General features: G+C 38.7%; 3 protein-coding genes across 7 annotated transcripts in view; all 3 read right to left on the reverse strand.

Moving 5' to 3' along the window:
* The window catches only part of tln1 (talin 1), a 56,996-nt gene extending 54,800 nt beyond the window's left edge, over window positions 1-2,196 (reverse strand). For both annotated transcript variants that reach the window (XM_063477913.1, XM_063477912.1), the window contains exon 1: window positions 1,766-2,196. The gene's annotated coding sequence lies outside the window, so the exon portion shown is untranslated. The remainder of the gene's footprint in view (window positions 1-1,765) is intronic.
* Window positions 2,197-5,268: 3,072 nt separating this feature from the next.
* On the reverse strand, window positions 5,269-15,705 carry hmgcs1 (3-hydroxy-3-methylglutaryl-CoA synthase 1 (soluble)). 2 transcript variants are annotated; one of them, XM_063477914.1, is made up of 10 exons: window positions 15,559-15,705; window positions 13,349-13,797; window positions 12,326-12,451; window positions 11,862-12,026; window positions 10,422-10,590; window positions 10,082-10,252; window positions 9,174-9,280; window positions 8,934-9,059; window positions 8,251-8,408; window positions 5,269-6,176 (listed from the first exon to the last, which is right to left on the reverse strand). In XM_063477914.1, exons 2-10 carry the CDS (start codon window positions 13,794-13,796, stop codon window positions 6,099-6,101), a joined length of 1,548 nt encoding a protein of 515 aa, XP_063333984.1. In that variant the 5' UTR covers window position 13,797; window positions 15,559-15,705; the 3' UTR covers window positions 5,269-6,098. The 2 variants fall into 2 exon arrangements, with proteins under 2 accessions (XP_063333984.1, XP_063333985.1); XM_063477915.1 differs by lacking the exon at window positions 15,559-15,705 and adding an exon at window positions 14,980-15,086.
* A 1,141-nt stretch (window positions 15,706-16,846) lies between these two features.
* ythdc2 (YTH domain containing 2) overlaps window positions 16,847-21,422 on the reverse strand; it is a 50,192-nt gene continuing 45,616 nt past the window's right edge. For 2 of the 3 annotated variants that reach the window (XM_063477916.1, XM_063477917.1), the window contains exon 31: window positions 16,848-17,433. In XM_063477916.1, the coding sequence (XP_063333986.1) occupies window positions 17,362-17,433 (72 nt within the window). In that variant the 3' untranslated portion in view covers window positions 16,848-17,361. Of the gene's footprint in view, window positions 17,434-21,422 lie in introns of all 3 variants that reach the window. The other variant, XM_063477919.1, reaches the window with a different exon arrangement.

The raw sequence follows: 21,422 nt of genomic DNA on the forward strand, positions 1-21,422 counted from the left end.
GTCTTGACCAAATATGGCTGAGTTAAAACACTACACTCCAACCACGGCAACACATTGGAATGGAAGCAGGTTTCCTTAACTGGTGTGAGAATAGTCCATGATACAACTACCAAAATGGGATTTTACTCTGTTACCTGAATTTTGTATGGCTGGTAGATTAACTCAGATTACTACACAGCATGGCCTGAACCTTGAATACTGGAGGTCTTTCTTCATTTCTCTACAGCCCAGATCACAGTGTTTCACCAGTGTATAGTGGCTTGGCAGTTAAAAGTTAGCTTCAGCTACACATGTGAAGCTGGTTAATGAAAAAAATCCACACACACAAGACATATAAAACTACATCAACTAACAAAGAATCTGTTCAGCTAAAAACAAACACAACACTCAGGAAGGCAAAGACAACAAGTCACAATAACCTGAATGATTGGATTTCTGTTTAGTTCCAGTTTACGTTTTGTTCTTACTTTTGTAAGACCTCATGATTCTCTATCTTTATCTCTTGCTCACCCGCCTCCACTTAAAATAGTTAGATTCTTACTTATTTATTTTAGCTGTGGTTGTGGTCGAAAATGTGCAGTGCACTGAGAGCATGCCATCTTGTGCACATATTAACTGTTCCCTTATATGTGTTCTAGTGTCAGATAGTTATTTATATTTTTTTTCTTTGCACTTCTTTTTTGAAAGGTAAGCATTGAATAAGCAACCTAACATGTAACAAAACTCCTTATTTAATGAACACAGGCTGATCTTTACAAGTTCAAAAAAGAAGGTGAAGCATTTACTGAAGACATTAATTTTCAGTGAATGATAAGCGTTTATTTATCCAAAAATTTGGGAAATTATTGTGTTACAGCAACATGATATAAAAAAAATAGAATAATAGAATATCAAAATGTAAAGATGTAAAAATCTAATGAGATACAAGTTTAAATACAAAATTAAGCATTTATAAATTTTTATAACATTCTTTTAATCAATTAATGTAATAAGCAATTTCACAGAGACAAAAATGCTTTTGTTCGGTTTTTAGTTTATTTATTTACTTATTTTAGGTGAGCCTGCCTAAAAATGTACAGCTCTCAATTCTTCCAGGCTAGTTTCTACAGGCCGCCCTTCAGCCTCTAGAAAGTACCCTTTGTTTTTGCCTTTATTGCTCGGTGGTTAGTAGACATATCTGCATCCAAATTCCTTCATTGTGTTGCACAACACATCACAGCGGTGTAAGAATTTACACCCAGAGGCGATATTTTTTCTTGTTCTAACAGCTGCACAACACGCCCAGGACACTTATGAGCGGCCTACAAAATGACTGTGATGAACTGAACTTGCATGCTGTAGGTCAAAAGGGGAACAATACAGCTGTTAACTCCTTTTAACTTTGACATTAAAACTATTTCATAGTACAAAGGTAACTTATATACATCTCATCAAAATGCGCGTATTGTAGGGAAGCATGAGAGGACAGCGACACGGCGCACAGAAAATTCAGACGTGTGTGCGTGTGTGTGTGAGAGAGAGAGAGGTGGTCTGTCTTTTGGCGCTTGATACTTTCGATTCGTCTCCCATTTGTGTGATTTAACTTCTGGGTTATCATATACACTACCGTTTATGCGCTCTCTACATTAGAAGGCCCAAGTCTGCATACGTTTACTAATCTGTCTCGCTTCCATGTCGAGTCTGTGGTGACGTCAGGGACTTCGCGTTTTAAAAAAACGAAGAAAAAAGCTAGAAACTTTTCAAAGTTAGAAACATTCAGTCTGACCTGGGCGCGTTAATCCACTCTCGTCGACGGCCACTCAAACACGGAAAACAGCTGATTTAACGATCCTTAAATTAACTCCCGACAACAAATAAAGTTTTCCACCAGGGGAAAGGCCAGAAGACGACTTTTTCTCAGTTCCTCTCCCTATCCCTCGGCAGCGGCTTGCGAAAAACTCCACCCTGGCTCAGCGCGTCGACGCACAGAGGGGCGGTGTAGAGTTCGGGTACTGTTCTGCTGCAGGCGAATAACACTGAGGGTGTTTTCATACTCTTCTATTTTGTTTCCAAACTCTGTCTTGTTTTCAATACTAAACCAACTCAATTTGACTCTTAATGGCACGGACTGTGCTGGAGGAGACCGCGGAGACGTTCAGATCTGCTTTGTTAGGGTTTCCGGGTAGACAGACATGTTTCCTTCAAACGTTGGCCAGCTGCGTTTGAAGTTGCCCAGGCTGGTTCGGTGGGTGTGTCAAAAGTGTCAACATCGTCGTATTATAAAGCTGGTGTGCGCACGAAACGCTGGGGCCACATAACGGTAAAAGTGCCGGCTCCACGAAACTTCAACTTATCTTTCTTTGGCCTGAACACTGCTCGCATCCGGCTGTCATCACTGACAGTGACGGCACTGAAATCCAGTGTTTCTCTTCTGTAGCCCTCTTTTTTAATGTTCTCTTTGATTAATATTTTTTTAAGTTTTTAAAAAGCTACTATCTGCAATAAAAACAATAATAACAGAATAACATTCAAAAGAAGAAGAAAGGTGGAGAGGTACATATATTTTTTAAAATTCTGTTGAAGTCTTAGGTGGCTTTCTGACTTGTCATTCCTTGTCTTACAAAGCTCTTGAACCTGTGACTTACCGGGATTACTTTCTCACCATCTGCAAGGATATATAAATTTTCAGATAAAAAAACAAAGATTATTTTTTCTTTAAATAAATCTTAATCACACATTAAACACAGTTCTTTTGTCTCTTTATTGTTATTATAGTATTATAATATTATATTATGTTATATTATTCAGTCAGTGTCAATGGTCAATGGTCACTCAGTATTAATTTGCTGCTTTTAGGGCAAGGTATATTTTCTGTGATTATTGCAAGACCTGTCTAATGTTCAAGCTTAATACAAATGTTCTGCAAATTAATATTAATTAAAAAGATGAGAACTGTAAAAACAGATTATGTATACATACTAAATGCTTCAGTATGCAACTCTGGAAAGCAAGTACTAGTGGCATAGCCTGTTGGTGAATTAAGTTTAGTGAAATGTTATTTAAAATCAGTGAAGGAAAATGGATAGATGGCTATTTCTTCTGTCAAATAAGCAACTTACTAAAACAAATTAGTCATCTATTTTGCCACCTAAACTAACATTTTGTGTTCTTTTATGGTAAATTATTTTGGATAGATGTACAGAAATAACAGAAAATTACCATTGTGTAAAAACATAGACATTTTCCATCATTTTAATGCAGTTTTACTGCTTTAAGTAACCTGAGATCTTGTATATTTCTGCATATGTTTTATGTTAATTCAAAGCTATTTACACATGTAAAAACAATTACATTAGCATTGTTACCATGCACACTCAACATCATGGGTGAGTAGAGTTAGTTTAACAGCTTAATAATTAGCTGACAATTCTGTTAACTACAGTGTTGCAGTTAGTAGTTAGAGGATTTAAAATATAATAATTCTCCTTATTATTTGAAAAAAAATCCAGGAAATATTGGCAATTTAGAATCTAGATTCTTGAAAGCCTCTAACAGCCAACAGCATTGTTGTATCTATTCTAAATTTAATGCCATAGAAATGATGCACAATAAATCCCACATCCCGTTTAGTTGTGATCCTTGCAAAATCATAATCACAAATTCCTTAATCTATTAAAGAGGGAGACACATTATTTTCCGCAGTGTGAAGTATATATGAGGCGGGAAAACGTTAGGTGTTTCCACCTATTAGAACAGGATAGCAGTACGTTTGCATTTTAATCTGAACTTAACTTAAGATGTTTTTAGTCTTTTAGTTAAGCAGTCTATCCCAGCTGGAGCCTCTCCTTGGGCAAAAGGTGGGGTATACCCTGGACAGGTCGCCTGTACATCACAGGGCTAACAGAGACTGAGAACCATTCACACCCATCACTGCAAGCCTTTGGACTGTGGGAGGAAGCTGGAGCACCCAGAGAGAACTGACGCAAACACAGGGATGCAAACTCTACACAGAAAGACCCTGGTTTGATGGTGGAATTGAACTCAGGGCCTAAGGTGAGGCAACAGTGCTAACCACAGTACCACTGTGCTGCCCGCAATAATGCTAACCACAGCACCACTATGCTGCCCACAACAATCCAATTCTGATAACTAACCTAATTATGAGAAATTTGATGGACTGACAAGACAAAGGTTGAACTTTTTGGAAGGTATGTGTTCATTACATTTGGCGCAAAAGTAACACAGCATTTCAAAAACGAAAAATCATACCGACAGTAAAATATGGTGGGGGTAGTGTGATGGTGCCATTTTGAAACTGCATTTTCTGTTTCCTTGTGTTATCTTTGTCTAATGTGTTAAATGTGTTTAATCTGAAACATTTAAGTGTAACAAACAATTAAAAAAAGAGGAAATCAGAAAGGCAACCCCCTTTTTTACACCACTTTATGTTCAATTTCTCAAGCACTTTGCTATATAAATAGTCAAATGATGACAAATATGAGGATGATGGTAGATTTATCAACTCAATTTATGCCGATCTAATGTATGTATGTAGTCACCCTCATTCTACAGGAATAATAAAGGATTCTTCCATGTTTTGTATAAGTATGACAAGCAGCTACAGGAAATTTCTGATGGAGGTTCCTGCTTCTACGAGGTTGTCAAACTACAAGTTACTGAAATGAAATTGTTTGTCTGCTTTCTGCTTGCACTGTTTGCAACAGAAACTTAAAAGTACACATGTAAATTTGTGTAAATTTAACAACTAAATTTAATTAGAAGATCAGACTGCACTTTCAAGAATGATAGGATAAAACACTCAAATTCCAGAGGGTTTACAAAGGATTTCTAGCAGCTGTTTGTACGGTACCTATATTTTTTCCCCCTGAAACACTGATTAGATTGGATGAATATAAAATTCAGATTTCTTAAAAAGGGCCACAGCACAAGAAGACAACCTTGCAGGCACTGGCTATAATGTTTCCATGACAACATTTTTAAATAATCTTCTTTCCCCTTTTTGTTTCCTGTAATAAACTGAACTGTTTCTGTACATGTAGAGGCAATAAATGACTTGCTTGCTATTTACTTCTGTAAGTGAACAGAACAGGTTTAGAAAATGACAATGAATGACAATGCAACCAATGACCTTACCCAGTTTAATGAATTAGACTGCAAATATGAAGTTTCAGCTAAAGTTCCCTCTGTCCAAGAACATGTTTTTTCTTGTCTGACCAGTTTCTCAAATTCACACAAAGTTCTTTTAAAAATGGAAAGTTAGAAGCCATAGACAGTTTGATATTTTTGATTTATTTATCAGTGAAATGTTTAACACTATTAAACATTTTCTTACAATAACCCCTCAATAAATTGATTGGTGTCTCAACAAAATAAAACCAGGTATGTGTTACAAAGTATACAGTATGCTACAATGCATATTTTCTTTTTTCTCTCTTTTTTTTTCTTTTTACAGATTTACATTGGGTTTTAGATATTTGGCTCCCGGAATCAGAAGTTTAAAGATAACACACCATTTGCCTACTGGAAAAAGCTCCTCTTATATAGCATCATTTTGCCTCTTGTGTTGAACTGTTCTGGTTTGTGATGACCAAGTGACATTGTAAAGTCAACAACTTTATAAATAGAAAACTGATGTAATTAATACAACCAGCAGAATACGGGTAGCGCCTCCATCATATGCTGTGACAGCAGTACAATTTTAAATCATAAAAACAGGTGACGCATACTCTTCGTTCTGTTTCATTAGAGGAAAACCTGAAGTCACATCATCACTGGTTGGCAGCTGTCAGAATCAATCATGCTATGTCTATGCCTGTTTATGGTTCTCCCAAATATAGCTGTTCATGAAATATAAAAGTTGAAATAAAGGATAACTAAAATAAAATATTGTGATAACAGACTCTGCTCAGGTTTACTGTCCTGCAGTAACACATGAAGACAAGGGGACTCCAGCTGTTTGTAGTCCTCCACTAATGGAGATTTAATCATAATTTTGCACGACACAGCACTTTCTGTTGCTATTCATCTGATCTCTATTGTCTCGCATAGTTTCCAAACTGCTGGAACTTTATAACTCTCCGAGTAAGTGCAGAGTACTTTCAGTTGCTGACGGCTCTTTCAGAGCCAGCCATGGCTGCAGGCATACGAGGCATCTTCTTTACTGGACTTGGGATGTGCTGAAAGAAGAAAAAATAATCAACATCATGAAACAATTCATTGCTGTCCATATGTTGCATTTTGACAAGTTAGATCACTCTGATTATATGGGAGAAGCAATGCTGCATGTGCGGGGGGATTCTTTCGTAGATGGGGAAAAGGGCTTCAGTATCTTGTCTAGGTACACCAAGACATTCAGAGAGAATGCTGATAAGTTTTCTCTTCTGAATCACAGGTGCCTCCACATTTATGTTTTACATAAACCGTCATCCATCCAAGTGCCCAGGAACACTTTTCAGGAAGCCAAATGGTTCCTTCAGACCACTGCTTTTTTGCATTTCCACTGTGAAAAAGAACCATCTGACCAGTGTAAATCTGAGATGACAATCAGTATTGCTCAGAAGTAAACTATATTGCCAAAAGTACTCACTCCAAATCACTGAATTCAGCTGTTCCAATCACTTCCATAGACACAAGTGTATAAAGCACCTAGGCATGCAGACTGCTTCTACATGCATTTGGGAAAGGATGGGTCGTTCTAAGGAGCTCAGTGAATTCCAGTGTGGTAGTGTGATAGGATGCCACCAGTGCCTTAGTTCTAATGAGAGGAACTCTTAATGATTCAGCATCCAAGACATTTTGGACAATTTGATGCTCCCAACTTTTAGAGACCAGTTTGGGGAGCCCCTCTTCCAGCTCCGACATGACTGCACACCAGTGTACAAAGCCATGTCCATAAAGACATGGATGAGGGAATTTGGTGTCAAAGAACTTGACTGAGTCCTGATTTCAAACCTATAGAACACCTTTGGGATGAATTAAAGAGGTGACCATGAGCCAGGCCTTCTCACCCAACAGCAGTGTCTGACCTCAAGATTGCAATTCTGGAAAGGGAAGTGTCTAACGGAGGTTCCTGCCACAAATAGTGGACTGACATTACATTAAACTAGATGGATTAAGAATGGGATGCCATTTAAATTCATATGCATGTGAAGGCAGACAAACAAATACCTTTGGTAATAGAGTGTATAGGGATGTGTATGACTAGACAACTACAGGAGTAATCGTCACTACTGTCACTAGTCGGTACCAGATGTACTAGTTGTTTAATGTAATTGTTTTCAATTGATGCCAAATATCAGTAAATTGTTGTCTTCTAAATGCTATCTACCACCAGGTGGAGCTGCTGCTCTGAGGTTGTTGTTGACAAACACCATAAATCTCTTAATCTCACCTGATCTTTTTGTTGAGAAGATTATTGTGTGAATTTTGTAAGGCATTCACACTATTGAGTTCCTGTTTCCCTTTATTCTTTACTATTCTTCTTCTTCTAGTTGTTAGTTCTTTTTCTAAATGTAAAAGAATGAGATTGCTGATACCAGCTGTGGAAACAAGCTGTCTCTGCAAGGTGGATGGGCTTTCCCATAGAACAGGGTGAGGAGTTCAGTCATTCAGGAAAGGTTTAGAGTACAGCGGCTACAAAAGAAGACAGTTGAGGTGCTCGCCTCCTGAATAAAGTGTTGCAACACCAGCTGGGTTTGTCATAACGAGGAGGAGGACCTGTGCTAGACTCAGCCTCAAAACACGCTGGAGAGATGACATCTACCGGCTGGCCTGGGAATGCTACAGTGTTCCCCCAGATAAGCTGGAAGAGGTGGTTCTCTGTTTAGCCTGCAGCCCCCACAATCCAAATTTAGCTAAATTATATAAAATAGCTGGGTGATTTCATCCATTCATCCATCCACTCTCTTCCACTTATCCTTATCAGGGTCGTAGGGAGGCTGGAGCCTATTCCGGCTACCATAGGGCAAGAGGTTGGGTACACCCTGGACGGATCGCCAGGGATGCAGGGCTAACACAGAGACAGACAGACATTCGTACTCGCATTCACACCTATGGCCGATTTAGATTCACCAATTAAAGGTTTTATACTCTTACTAAGCATGTGGACTCTTACATGCCCACCATGTCATTTGTTTCTATAAGGGACTGCTCATATACTCATTTACAGATTTAAAAAAAAAATACTGTTACAGAATTCATTTTGTCTATATGAAAGATAGAAAACTGCCCAAATATTTATTCCTCCTGTACCTCTGTGGCACTGCTTGAGCGAACCAGTTCTGATTCTGCTGGCAGGTCATCATCCAGAGGTCTGCGGGTATATTCCCTGCGGTGTTTGTCATCCACTCGCGTCAAGTACCATGTACCTGGGAACAGATCCTCAACAGAGCCTTGTGGGACATAGTTGGCTGTATGGAAAAAAAAAAGTGATCAGTGTAAACAAGCCATTATTCCAAATGCCAGTCTAGTTGTGTGTGTGAATAACTCACTGAGCGTTTTAGCCAAACCAGCCTACTTTACTGAGGCAAGACTCTGACAAGTTAAAGACTTTCCATTGAAGTACTCTTCAGATGTGTGAATTTGAAAGCAAAGTCAGTGTACACTGTCTTACATTTACCTGGGGTGTGAATCTTCTATTTTTGTTTTTGACTTAAATCAGTCAATCAAGATTTGTTAATCATGTTTCTTTGTGCAGAATAATATATAAATAACCAAGTAACATTTTATATTAGGTCACAGCAAAAGCCGTTGTGAAGCTCTTTAATTATATTAGAACAGGAGTCACATACTTGTCATTACTGTACAACATCACAATTAACATTTTCTATTTGTGTTTACATGAACGCTATTTTGTGCGTTTGTGACAGCTCTTAGTGTCCTTGCTGTCAGACATATGGATAAATAATAACCAAGCAACAAAAGCGAGGTCATACCCAAGTGGTGTGTGTCTTCTCGCAGCTTCATATTCTCAGAGAAAAGAGATGGCGAAACTTTCTTCCTCGAGTCCAGTCTTGTCTTCATGTCACTTAGGCTCAATACAAGTTTGTCCAGACTAGATCCTGACACAGACAACCAACCAGAAATGAACTACAGTTTCTTTCTACTGTTTTTAATGGCAAAAGTTTGCAATTTTACTTATGTCACACAAGTCAATTGTAAAATATATGACTTACCAGGGGTATGGTCCTGTGTCACTCTGAGAGAATACAGTGTAGCAGCAAATCCTGAACCATAGGAGAAAACTCCAATCCTTTGTCCTGCCATTTGTGATGGTGTGTGTCTACAACAGAGGCAACAAATATATGTATATATACATATATATATATATATATATATACACACACACATATATATACACACACATATATATATATATATATATATATGTGTATATATATATATTTTTTTTTTACATACATACTGGATGAGTAAAACTAGTCCCAAATAAATATTAATCTTAGCAGGACAAGCATTTCAAATCAAGGACAAGGATCCAAAGAGACTCTTGATGTTAGTGTTGTGGAATCAGTATGGATTCAGGAATTCTATGTGATCTGTTCAGCCTTTATTATTCAGGCAGTTGAGAAGCGGACTATGACATGGATTTAAAAAAAAAAAAAGAAAAAAGAAAAAAAAAAATTGTGCGCGCTCGCTCACACACACACACACACACACACACACACACACACACACACACACACACACACACACACACAAAGCCTAACACAAAATTTTGAGCACAGCCCACAGAATTTTAATCATGCCTCAAGTCTGAGTGGATTTTGTCTTTTTTGCCTTGACTAGATAGTGCAGTGAAGAGCAGACAGGAAGGTGGGGAAAGACATGCAGCAAAGAGCTCAGACTGGAGTTGAACCCAGGACATTACTTTAAGACTTGCAGCATATGTTCATCTGCTCCAGCTGACAGCTAAACTATTGCACCCATGTGTTGCTGCCTTTAATGTACTTATTATAGGTTGATCCGGGCTTTGACTTCAACCTTCTTAAGCACGTGATTCAAACTAATGTTTGACCTCAGTGGACAAATAAATGCAAAAGGAAGAAAAGACAATGAGACATACTGTGCAATAAGTGATGCCAGGCAGCCATAGACAGAGGGGGTGTACATGTTTCCATTCTGGTTGGAGATTAGCAGGGATGCCTTGGTCTTCCTCTCAAACATATCTGTACTGGCCTTCATGAATGCCTTCTCCACATCCCGGTCAAAGTAGGTATCCTCTGGCTGTACATCTCTGCAACACACAATGAGTAAGAAAACTACTACAAGTGCTTTTTCCCCCTTTGTGTTTGTATAAAAGTACAAATGATGAAAATGTCTAAATATGTCCAAAACTAGCAATTACACTTGAGCTCACGACTTTAAAACAAACTATCTGGCCAGGTGCTTTACTTTGAGAGTACCTGAAGGCTTCGAGGCCTGTGAAGGGTCCGATCTCAGTGTTGGGGTTGGGGTGGTTCAGAAAGTCATTCAGCATCAGTCTTGCCAATGACTTCTGTACTAGCTTGCAATAAGGAGAGTGGAAGACTAAAAAGCCAAAGTCCTCCAGGCTGAAGCTCTTATCTGAACCCTCTGTTAGAAAATATAATGATTAAAGACCATGTGAAAAATTCATTTACTATTGTGGCGAATCCACTTAGCCAAACAAATGGATCAGACATCAATTGTAGAAACGATAGTCTTTATATAGGGCTTCAAAAGGGGATGTACAACAAATAAACTGCTCGACATCAGAGCAACATATAATGGCTTCCCGAAACTTTCTTTGCTAGCTAAACCCAGAGTAACTTTTGTCTACCACAAAGGATTCTGGGAAACGCAGTTTTCTAATGAAAATACCTGTTAAATGCTCCCTTTTAGCAGAAAATTAAATCTATAATTAACTAAACATGTGGCTAACACTTAAATCACTTACAAAATAACCAAAATGCTGTTATCAAACAATAAACTGCAATAAATTTACAACATTTACTGAATGACGCAATGGTTATCTTGTGTGTAGCTCAAGCAGTACCACCACACTAGGCTACATACGGCACAGGTGTAAATGACAGTTTGAAATGATAGATAAGAGTTTCACTCAAACCAACACTTCTCTTGAACATGTTTTTTCTGCATACAACTCAACTCTTGTTGCACTTCTTCCTAGCTCAACATAAATTCCTGCTAGTTTTTAGGGCTTGATTTAGATTCTTTGTGACTTTGGTTCAAAATCAAAACACATTGTTCAATAAAAAGAAAGGGGCAGCTAAGAGCTTTTGGCTCTTACTCCAATTTACAGAACCCATACCACAGAGCAGTTTATACCAAACCGCTGACCTTGACAGAAAACCAAAGAAGTAATTTTTCTGGCCAAGGTGTGTGTGTGTGTGTGTGTGTGTGTGTGTACTGGTTATTCCTATTTGGGGGGGACCAAAATATGAAATTTACTATACTTTGGGACCAACAGCCCTGATGGGGACCAAAATCCAGGTCCCCATGAGTTTGAAGACTCAAAATGTGGTTTTAGTGTCAAGGTTACAATTGGGTTATGGTTAAGGTTTAGGGTAAGGATTAGGCATTCATTTTTGATGGTTAGGGTTAGGGTAAGTGGCTAGGGAAAGCATAATGTAAATGAGATACACATACATCATACAACATTTATATTAACAGTATTTCTAAGCTCACACAGCTGTATGATATAATTAAGTATTTACATTCATTGGTTAAAATTCCTTAGTCATCACAAATACACCTGTACAAGATCAAATTGATTTAAGCTCATAACGTTGTACTTCTCTAAGCAAAGTGAATGTAAAACCAAGCCTATACTTTTAAAACTTTGAGAATAACTGATAACCTACCTCGTTGCCACTGTGCATGGATTTTGTTGCGGTACACAGAGTAGCAGCGATCCAAGGCACTGAGGTAGCACTGTATCGACAGCTTGCCATCTACAACAGGATACTCTGACACCATGTCTGGTTTATAGAAGTCATATGCATGCTGCATGTGGGTTCCCCGTAGGCCTGTATATTAAAAACAACAACTTCAGTCATTCCTTCATTTTACCACAAATGTCAAAAGACATATGTTCAGACACATTTTGTGCGATGCTCATTTAAAACGTTGCATGACTGAGGTCATTCCTGGATACATTTTATCTACTAACAGATTTAACACAGTCCTACTGGTGTATCCATGACTAGCACTTATATCATAACTCATCTGAGCAGAAATAAACTTTTTTCCAAAAATGTATAATTTTTTTCCCAAAAGCTCTGTCTCAGAGACTGAGCATAAGAAACAAAGCTATCAATTAACTGACCTCGCTCAAAGGCCAGAGGAGCATTAGGCCCAATCAGCATGGCCACAGCACCAGCCCCCCCCGTAGGCCGGGCGCTTCCTGTGGCATAGACAGCAATGTCCCCTGCTACCACCAAAGCATAACGTCCTGCAGAGAGTAAACACAAGGAGCAGGAAATCACTAAGGCATTCTTTTTAGAAAAACAGAAGCTGCTTCAGGTACACTCAACAAAGACAACACCAAAAAGACACACACATACCCCACATACTGCATATACAAGTCTATCTACATAAGTTTTCATGCATAATATAATGTTTTAACTTTATTTAAACTTTATTTATACAGGTAATCCCGCTGAGACTTAGTGTCTCATTTACAAGAGAGATATGTTTGAGACAGCATGTCACTAAACACTGGTGAAGAGATTAAAAAAAAAGCCACTGTGGCTTTTCAAAAGGCTTAAATGTGTTATATTTTGGGCGCTATGAGTACATAGAGTCGATTCTAGACCTTTCTTCTCAAGTTGAGAACCCAAAGCGTTCATTCAGCACTTTTGTCTAACAGTCACACGATCGCACGACGGACACATCTGAGGAAACTCTTCAATTCACCAAGCTTCTGATTGGTAGACGCCCTGCTCACCCACCTAAGCCACAGCTCACTAACACACAATGATTTGTGAAATATGAAGAACTTGTAACACTAATAAGTGAACATTCATGAAATTACATTGCTGCATGACTTGCTGGGTAATGCTGAGTAATTCTGCTTAACTGAAAGACTTTTCTTAAGTGGACTGGGATGATAACTATAGCAGTGCAATGCACTTTGGAGACTACTTAAGTTATTAAACAAAAAATGGAAACCACTCTGGAGCTCCAGCATCTCAAATGTTTACATTTTGTGGATTTCTTTGGTTTATCTAATTGTAAAATTTAACCTTTTTGGGTTTAGAGAGGTCAGCTTTGACTGGGAAACATGAGATATTTCTGGTAATTTTTGATATAAACAAAAGCAGCTTAACATTAACAAAAGCTTACTCACCATCCCATGAGCTGGATTCCACCCAGTTGACAGCGTTGAAGAGTGCAGCTGTACCACCATAGCAAGCATTTGTGGTGTCAATTCCCTCCACATCTGTATTGCCAGAGTTCTCAAATAGCTGCATGAGGGCTGTCTTGACAGACTTGGACTTGTCAATGATGGTTTCAGTACCAACTTCCAGTCGACCAATGCTGTTGTAGGATAGAGCATTCTTCTCCATCAACCTCTGGACCACAGTCAGGCAGAGAGAATTTATATCCTCACGGTCTGAACAAAAGCCCATGCGAGCTTGGCCCAAGCCCACGGTGTATTTACCAGCGGGCACACCATCAAACTCCTCCAACTCAGTCTGGTCCACATATTGGGATGGGAAGTACAGTTCTAAGGCAATGATACCCACATCTTTAGGCCATGGTCCCAGGTAACTAACTGGAGCTGAGCCAGGCATCCTGAACAAGTTAGGGGACAAGAAGGGGTTTCATATTAAGCATTATATTAATAACAAACAGATAACACATAAAAACAGATATGCTCTTAGTTTCCAAGCACACCAGTTTTAAAAATGTCAATAAACAGGATTGATGGATACGTACAGGAGTTAATTTATACTGATAATTTGTTAAACAAAATAAGGATTTGATCATATATGTTAAGTAGCTATATGCAGCTGTTCCAGCATCTGCATCTGTGAGTATGCAGTTTTGCATTCACTCTCTGATGGTGAAATCTGCATCACTCTAACACAAGTTAGATCAGTAGGTTAGTAAATGGCACAATTTTAATATTTTTATAGAAAATATGGAAAAATCCATATGTTAAGTATCACCATTCAGCCTTAAAATACTGGCATACGACCAGCCCCATTGACAGGTAAGTACTTGGTTATATCTCATTCAAATCAGTTTTATTTATATAGCACCAAATTACAGCAACATTTACCTCAACAGGCTTCAGACTAAAATACCCTACACTAACAGATGCTGATGATGAAAAGGGATAAATTGGTTGTATAAGGGTTGAAAATGTATAGTCAAAATAAACTAATATACCAATATTACTTATGCACAGGCAACAGCACCGAAACCTTTACAGCTGCATAATTATGGGGGTATATTTTATTTAATTACAACAACGTCGCAGAGCACGAGTCATTACAGGCTAATAATCATAAACGATAAAATCCAACTCTCAAACTGTATACTAGTTTGAGACTTATTAGAAAGTATTTAGAAAGCACAAAAAGTAATACTAGAAAAGAACAGTGTACTGATATTAGTCTATTTACTGTTTACTAATGATCTCTTTACTAATAATCTGACCGATAACGTTAGCCGACTTGCTGCGATTACGGGTTACCACGTTAGCTAAGAGAACAGCAAATGTGATATACTCGGTACAGCTGTCCTGATTCTATGACCCTCTTTCTTTCCTTGACTTTTACATAAATATCATCAAATGTTGACATGTACTGTCACTCCACATGCATATTAAGCCGGTAAGATTAGCTAGTCAAAAGGTCGGCACAGCAGATTTTCAGAACCAAATCTATCTGGCTTAGCTTAAAGTGGAGGACACATTTCTGGAGCTGCCCATAACTATATATACGCTTTTATACCATTCAGAATACGTACCTAAACGGCTACATAGAACTAGACGGGGACCAGATAAGTACAGTGGGCAACAAAATTGGGTGAAAGGGCAACGGCAACTGGATTTCCTGGAACTTAAGTAGTGCATGCCTGGGAGCCAAAGGATAGTCTACCACACTGAGTTAACGCGACACTTGCGTATGAAAATATGTTGTTTTCATTAAAAAAAAAATGAAATTAAAAAAATTAAGTAACTAGTTGGATGACATTCTTATGCAGGGCACATACTTTGATAGATCACAGTACGGACTACAAGCGTTTCTTCGGACAGTTTGCTAGTCGGAAGAATAAAGCTGACGGACCAACTGAAGTGTATATATTTATATATGCACACACTGTCATAAACCTGTACTAAAGGGTCTGACTCGCCATGTCTGATTCAGTGTTAACATTCTTACATTAACTAAAACATCTATTTATATATATGTGTGTGTGCTCACATAAAAACGATTCTTTATTCTCTTGTGAAAATCAGATTAACAGCAACGCACAATAAATTTCTCTAGTGTTTTCTTCATAACTGAACATGTGTAGCTGCAGGATATTCGTAGCGATTCTCACCTGTATGTAGTCAACTTCAGTGATGAAGGTTATTCTCTTCGGCGTTTCTTATATCCAGCTCAGCAACCTCTAGTAGTCAAGTAGAGGTGTATTTATATCAGACAGTGACGGGGCAGCGTAACCTCAGTACTACAGCACCTGGCTTCCTGTCCAATCACAGCTCACAGACACGATGCGGCGCTACGAATCCCCTGAAAGCTTCCGACCAATCGGAGAATACCAATCACAACCACGCATCACGGCCGTATTTGCTGTCCAATAGTATGACATGCATGATGTCTGGTGAGAAAGAAAGAGCCAATCAGGTTGCACAAATAATTCCTGGCGCGGTAGTGTGTAGCACTTGTAGTACAGAGCACCATGGTTATGAAAAGTTGTAGCTGTCATATAATTTCTGGTGAGTATCAATAGTTGCCAGGTGTTTTATACTGCAAAAACAATGTGAATTACAATAACATTATATACACATTACTTGTGCTAAAACTATATTAATCACTAATCAATAGGCTTCTAGACTACCTTTATATATTTTAACCTCTATATGTAAAATCTGCTTGCCAACTAGTTACTACAGGTTTCCAAATGATAACCAGAGTGACTGTTATTTACTTTATTTTGCCATTTTTCTGTGAAAAAACGAATAAACAAGCAAAATTAATTCGGTAAAAACACCACCGCTTTAAGACGAGAATGAACACCATTACACTTCAATTGTGAATCTGGGTTGTATTATTATTCCAAAGCATAAAGATTTAGAAAAAAAAAAACTTCAAAATTATAGGTTATAAGTTAAATAACAGGTCAATACTAATGAGTCAGTAACCACTAAGAGTTGCTTAGTAGAGAGGAACAATTCAATGTAGTCTCTATCAAGAGCTACACAATGAATAAAAATGCATCAGCAAAACTCATGGGACAGATTAGGTATAAAATAGATTGATAAGTAGAGCACAAAATGTGGCAGGAGAAACCAAAATGAGAAATACTAGCTGTGGCAAGGCTAATATGAGTCCAAGCGAAGACCTACCTGGTTTAGTGTGTGTGTGTGTGTGTGTGTGTGTACACACACATGTTTAGACATCTTTCGGAGGACTGAAAATTGGCATGCCACTGTACTTGTGGAGCCCAAAGGCACTTTTGCGGCTTAAAATGTGGGTTTCGTGTGTGTGTGTGTGTGTGTGTACATATATATTCCTTTAACAAAAGAGAACGTACTGATTTTGCTGATGGATTAAAGACCTGATGATACCAAGTATGAGGCACTACAGCAAGTTGGCAACAAGAAATAATCACTGTTTATTTGCTATAAATGGGACACAGTGTAAACATTTGACCCTGTCAAAACTGTGTAATTCAAACTAACTGGACATCACAATTTCACAATAAAATGTATGATGAAAACAGTAACGTACATACATATTACAAACATAGTACAAGCATTTTTCTTTCATTCATTTTCTTGTCAGACTTTTTAAACCCCTGTTTAGTAAGTTTTTTAAAGCTTCAGATATTTTATTCTGAACAAACAGTTCATTAATACAACACTGTACCCTTTTGAATACATTCTAAAACTGAACCTGTGTATTAACAAGGGGAAAAAATTACAATTAGTCAGCCCTTCTTCCATGCTCCTGCTACGTAGCCTTAACTAGTAGAACAGTGTACCACTGAAGGTAAAACAGAAATAATGCGTGTAATAAGTAAAAGTTTTAATTTATGCAGATATAACAACAGGTATGAGGCGATATAAAAACAAAACTTAATGAGTGTGGAGTGTGGAGAGAGGTTTTTGGCTGCTACCTCTCATTTAACTTGATTCCCAGAATTTCTCTCCCATAACAACAGCAGCTGGCTTCCAGCTTGTGGCTCCAATTCCTACATTAGAAAAAAAAATGGCAGAAAAGTTCAAAATAAATCAAATGCATAATCAAATTATTATATAATTATGAAAAATGTATCTAATAATAACAATAATTTAAAAAAGGATCAGCTTTCAGTCCCAGTTTGTAACAATATGTATAGCAGAACATTTTAATCTTTTGTGTGAGGTTATTAAAATGTATTTTGATTGTTGCCTGGTTGAGGCATATACCTTACACCAGTGATTTTTAACCATGGGTGAGCCATGCCTTGAGGGCCGCAAAACATTTTTTGTTTTACACCTGTGGGCCGTGGGACATCATTAGTTATTAATTGAAGACACCAGGGACTACTGTTATTTTAATGGTCCTGGGTCGTGCGACCCAGTGTTTGAGTTTTATGTATCTTTTGTATTCATTTGTGCCCTAGTTTAGTTCATCTAGTTAATTTCGAGGTTGCTGTTTAGTCCTTTGTTTCTTAGTTGTTTATGTCATCTCCTCCTGTACTCAGTCTCCCTGGTTCGTGCGTCTACCTGTCATGCGTCATGTCTGTGTGGTTATGTTAAGTTCATGTCATGTCTAATCTCCATGTTTCCTGTTTTACTTTGAAAGTCTGTGTCTAATGTCAGTGTATGTAGTTTCGCTTTCCCTGTCCTGTCATTAGGTTCATGTGTATCAGCTGTTCCCCCTCATGTGTTTCCACTTCCCTTGATCATCCCTTATGTGTATTTAGTCTCTGTGTTTCATTCAGTCTGTGTCACGTCGTCTGTGTTCTCACCCACCATGTTTCACGGCCAGTCTTTGTATTTATAATTTTCTGTGGCATCATAGCACCAGTTTCCCAGTTTAGTTATAGTTTAGTTTCGTCACTGTGCTTCTGCCTTGTTTGAACCCCATGTCATCAGCCATAATAAAGGCTCGCTTTTCGTTTGAACTCAGTTTCGTGTCCTCGCCTGTGTCTGCACCCGAGTCCTCCACACACTCTCCACTCGGTCTGCCACTGCGGACCGTGACAGTTATCCATGAAAATCTCAGTTACAATACAGCTTCTCCCAGCTTGGTGGGAGTTGTTTAATCAGCCTCAATAAGCAAGCAGAAGAAGACACCCTGCCTGCCGTCTGCAGTTAGCAAAATATATGGAGTAGTTCTTGAAATGCAAAAATGAAGATAAAAGTGACAACCCCCCCTCACAAAATTTTTGCGCAAGTACAACCCTGACTTCCTGAAGTATGGGTTTGTGAACGGAAAAGAAAAGAAGCAGACCTGAGAGCCCAATGTGTGGAGTGTGGACTAATGCTATCCAACGAAGCACTAAAGCCTTTGAAATTAAAACGGCATCTCGAAACCAAACATCCCACACTTGCAAGAAAACCAGCGGAATATTTCAAGAGAAAAGAAAATGGACAGCAGATGCAGGAACTGTCTGTTGTGTCACTGACTGGTAACTCTAAATGTGCTTTAAAATCTAGCTACCTCGTATCCAGACTTGTGTCACAGAGTAAAAAGTCTTTCACTATAGCGGAAGAGTTGATTTTGCCTGCCCCTGTTCCATGAGATGATCGGAGAGGCTGCTGCAAAAAAGGTACTGACCATCCTACTCTCAAACGACACTGTAAGCCACCATATCATGGACATGGCCTTAGACATACAGCATCAGCTTCTAGAAAGAATAAAAAGTAGTTCATTGATGTCACGAATGGTGCATTATTGCTGGTTTCAGTTCGTTATCGCTGGAACAGCAGAAGACATGCTGTTTTGTGGAGAGCTACCAACACGAGCCACGGCTCAGGAATGTTTCCGCTGCATTGACAACTACTTCACTGAGAACGATCTGGACAGACAGAACTGTGTTGGGGTGTGCACTAATGATGACGCTTCAATGACTGGCAGGCATCATTAGGCAGATCTTTGATTGTGCACCAGAAGCTAAATGGACCCACTGTTTTCTCTACTGTGAAATCCTTGTAGCAAAAAAGATGTCACCAGAGTTCCACGAGGTGATGGATGTAAGTGTGAAAACTATCAAATTCATTAAAAATAACTACAGATGTTTTACCAAGCTTTGTGAGGACATGGAAGCAGGTCAGGTCCAGCTGCTCTACCACAGTGAGGTAAGCTGGCTTTCAAGAGGACTGGTCCTCAAGCATTTGTTTGAACTGAGGAACGAGGTCTTCTCTTTTCTCACAGAGAAAAAAAATCTCCTCTTGCACATTATTAAGCCAAGCTTGCCTACCTCTGTGACATTTTTTCACTGCTGAACCAGCTGAACATCTCACTTCAAGGGAGAAACAGCAACGTGTTTTTTGTTGCAGACAAAGTTGAAGCTTTCAAGGGGAAAATTGCTTTATTGACTAAGAGGGCCCAGGAAAAGAGGATGGACATGTTTTCACTTTTATCTCTCATCTTGGAAAACTCCCCTCAAGTGAAGATCAGTGATTCTGTCTATAACACCTTTCACAACTGACAGAGAAATTTGATGAATATTTCCCTGAGGATCCCAGAGAAGGACACATGGATTCTGGACCCATTTTCTGCAGATCCCACTCAAAGTGATGTTGCTTTGCCCTCACATCTGGAATCCCATCTTCTGGAAGTTTCCACCGACAGCACTTTAAAGTTGCAGTGGGGCAAACTGGACCTGGGCTCCTTTTGGATTGCTGTCTCAAGGGAGTACCCATGTCTGGCACTGAGAGCTGTGAAACTCCTCCCATTCACAACTACATATCTGTGTGAATCAGGATTTTCCACTGTGACCACAACCAAGACCAAAGCCCGAAACAAACTCACAGTGTGAGCCTTTCTCTCTGCCTTGTTGACAACAGTCTACAAAACTGTCAATAATAATATGCATAACAGTATTTCAAAAACTGCTCATCTACTGGGATTTCTCTAGGGTTTGCAGAGAATGGTTTGAAAAAGACAAAAGAATTTCCAGTATATCCAATATCCATTTTTTGCTGAGGAAGAAAGTTTTATAATAGAGTCAGGATTTGGGATAAATATGAAAGCACAGATCTATCATGGGCTTGGCTTGGCCTTTTTTATTCCAACATCACTGTGGCCCGGGGCTGAAGGTAAAGTTCATACGTTTGGTATTGGAAGTACTAACCTACTAACCTCAACCCCATCAAGAACTAGAATGAATATAATCCACCCACTGTTATCATCTTCAATGCCCTGTACCAACATAGAGCAGAGCAGCTACCTGAATGCTACTCCAACAGAGGTCGATTATCTTGTTAATAATTTTACCTCCTCACTACGTACAACTATGGATACTGTAGCTCCGGTGAAAACTAAGGCCTCAAATAAGAAGTACCTGATTCTGTGGTATAATTCTCAAACACGTAGCCTAAAGCAGATAACTTGTAAGCTGGAGAGGAAATGGCATGTCACAAATTTAGGAGATCATCATTTAGCCTGGAGAAATAGTTTGTTGCTTTATAAAAAAAAGCCCTCCACAAAGCCAGAACATCTTACTATTCATCACTGATTAAAGAAAATAAGAACAACCCTAGATTTCTCTTCAGCACTGTAGCCAGGCTGACAAAAAGTGAGAGCTCTATTGAGCCAACCATCCCTTTAACGTTAACTAGTAATGACTTCATGAACTTCTTCACAAATAAAATTTTTATCATTAGAGAAAAAATTACCAATAATCATCCCACAGATGTAATATTATCAGTGATGGGAATAACGGCGTTACAAGTAACGGCGTTACAAGTAATGGCGTTACTAACGGCGTTACTTTTTTCAGTAACGAGTAATCTAACTAATTACTATTCCTATCGTTACAACGCCGTTACAGTTACTAACAAGAAAATGCGGTCCGTTACTATTTTTCAACAAACAGACGGTTGAAGCTGTGTTCATCTTACCGCATCTTATATCAGTTGCACGGAAGTAGCTGTAAGTAATCTGGACGCTACAGCTTTGAGCAGCTGCGCGCTCCCGCGGACGGTAATCACGATCACTGTCTAGCACAACACCTGGAGCTAAGGGGGC

Source organism: Pelmatolapia mariae, linkage group LG7 (assembly GCF_036321145.2).
Source record: "Pelmatolapia mariae isolate MD_Pm_ZW linkage group LG7, Pm_UMD_F_2, whole genome shotgun sequence".
NCBI lineage: Eukaryota > Metazoa > Chordata > Actinopteri > Cichliformes > Cichlidae > Pelmatolapia > Pelmatolapia mariae.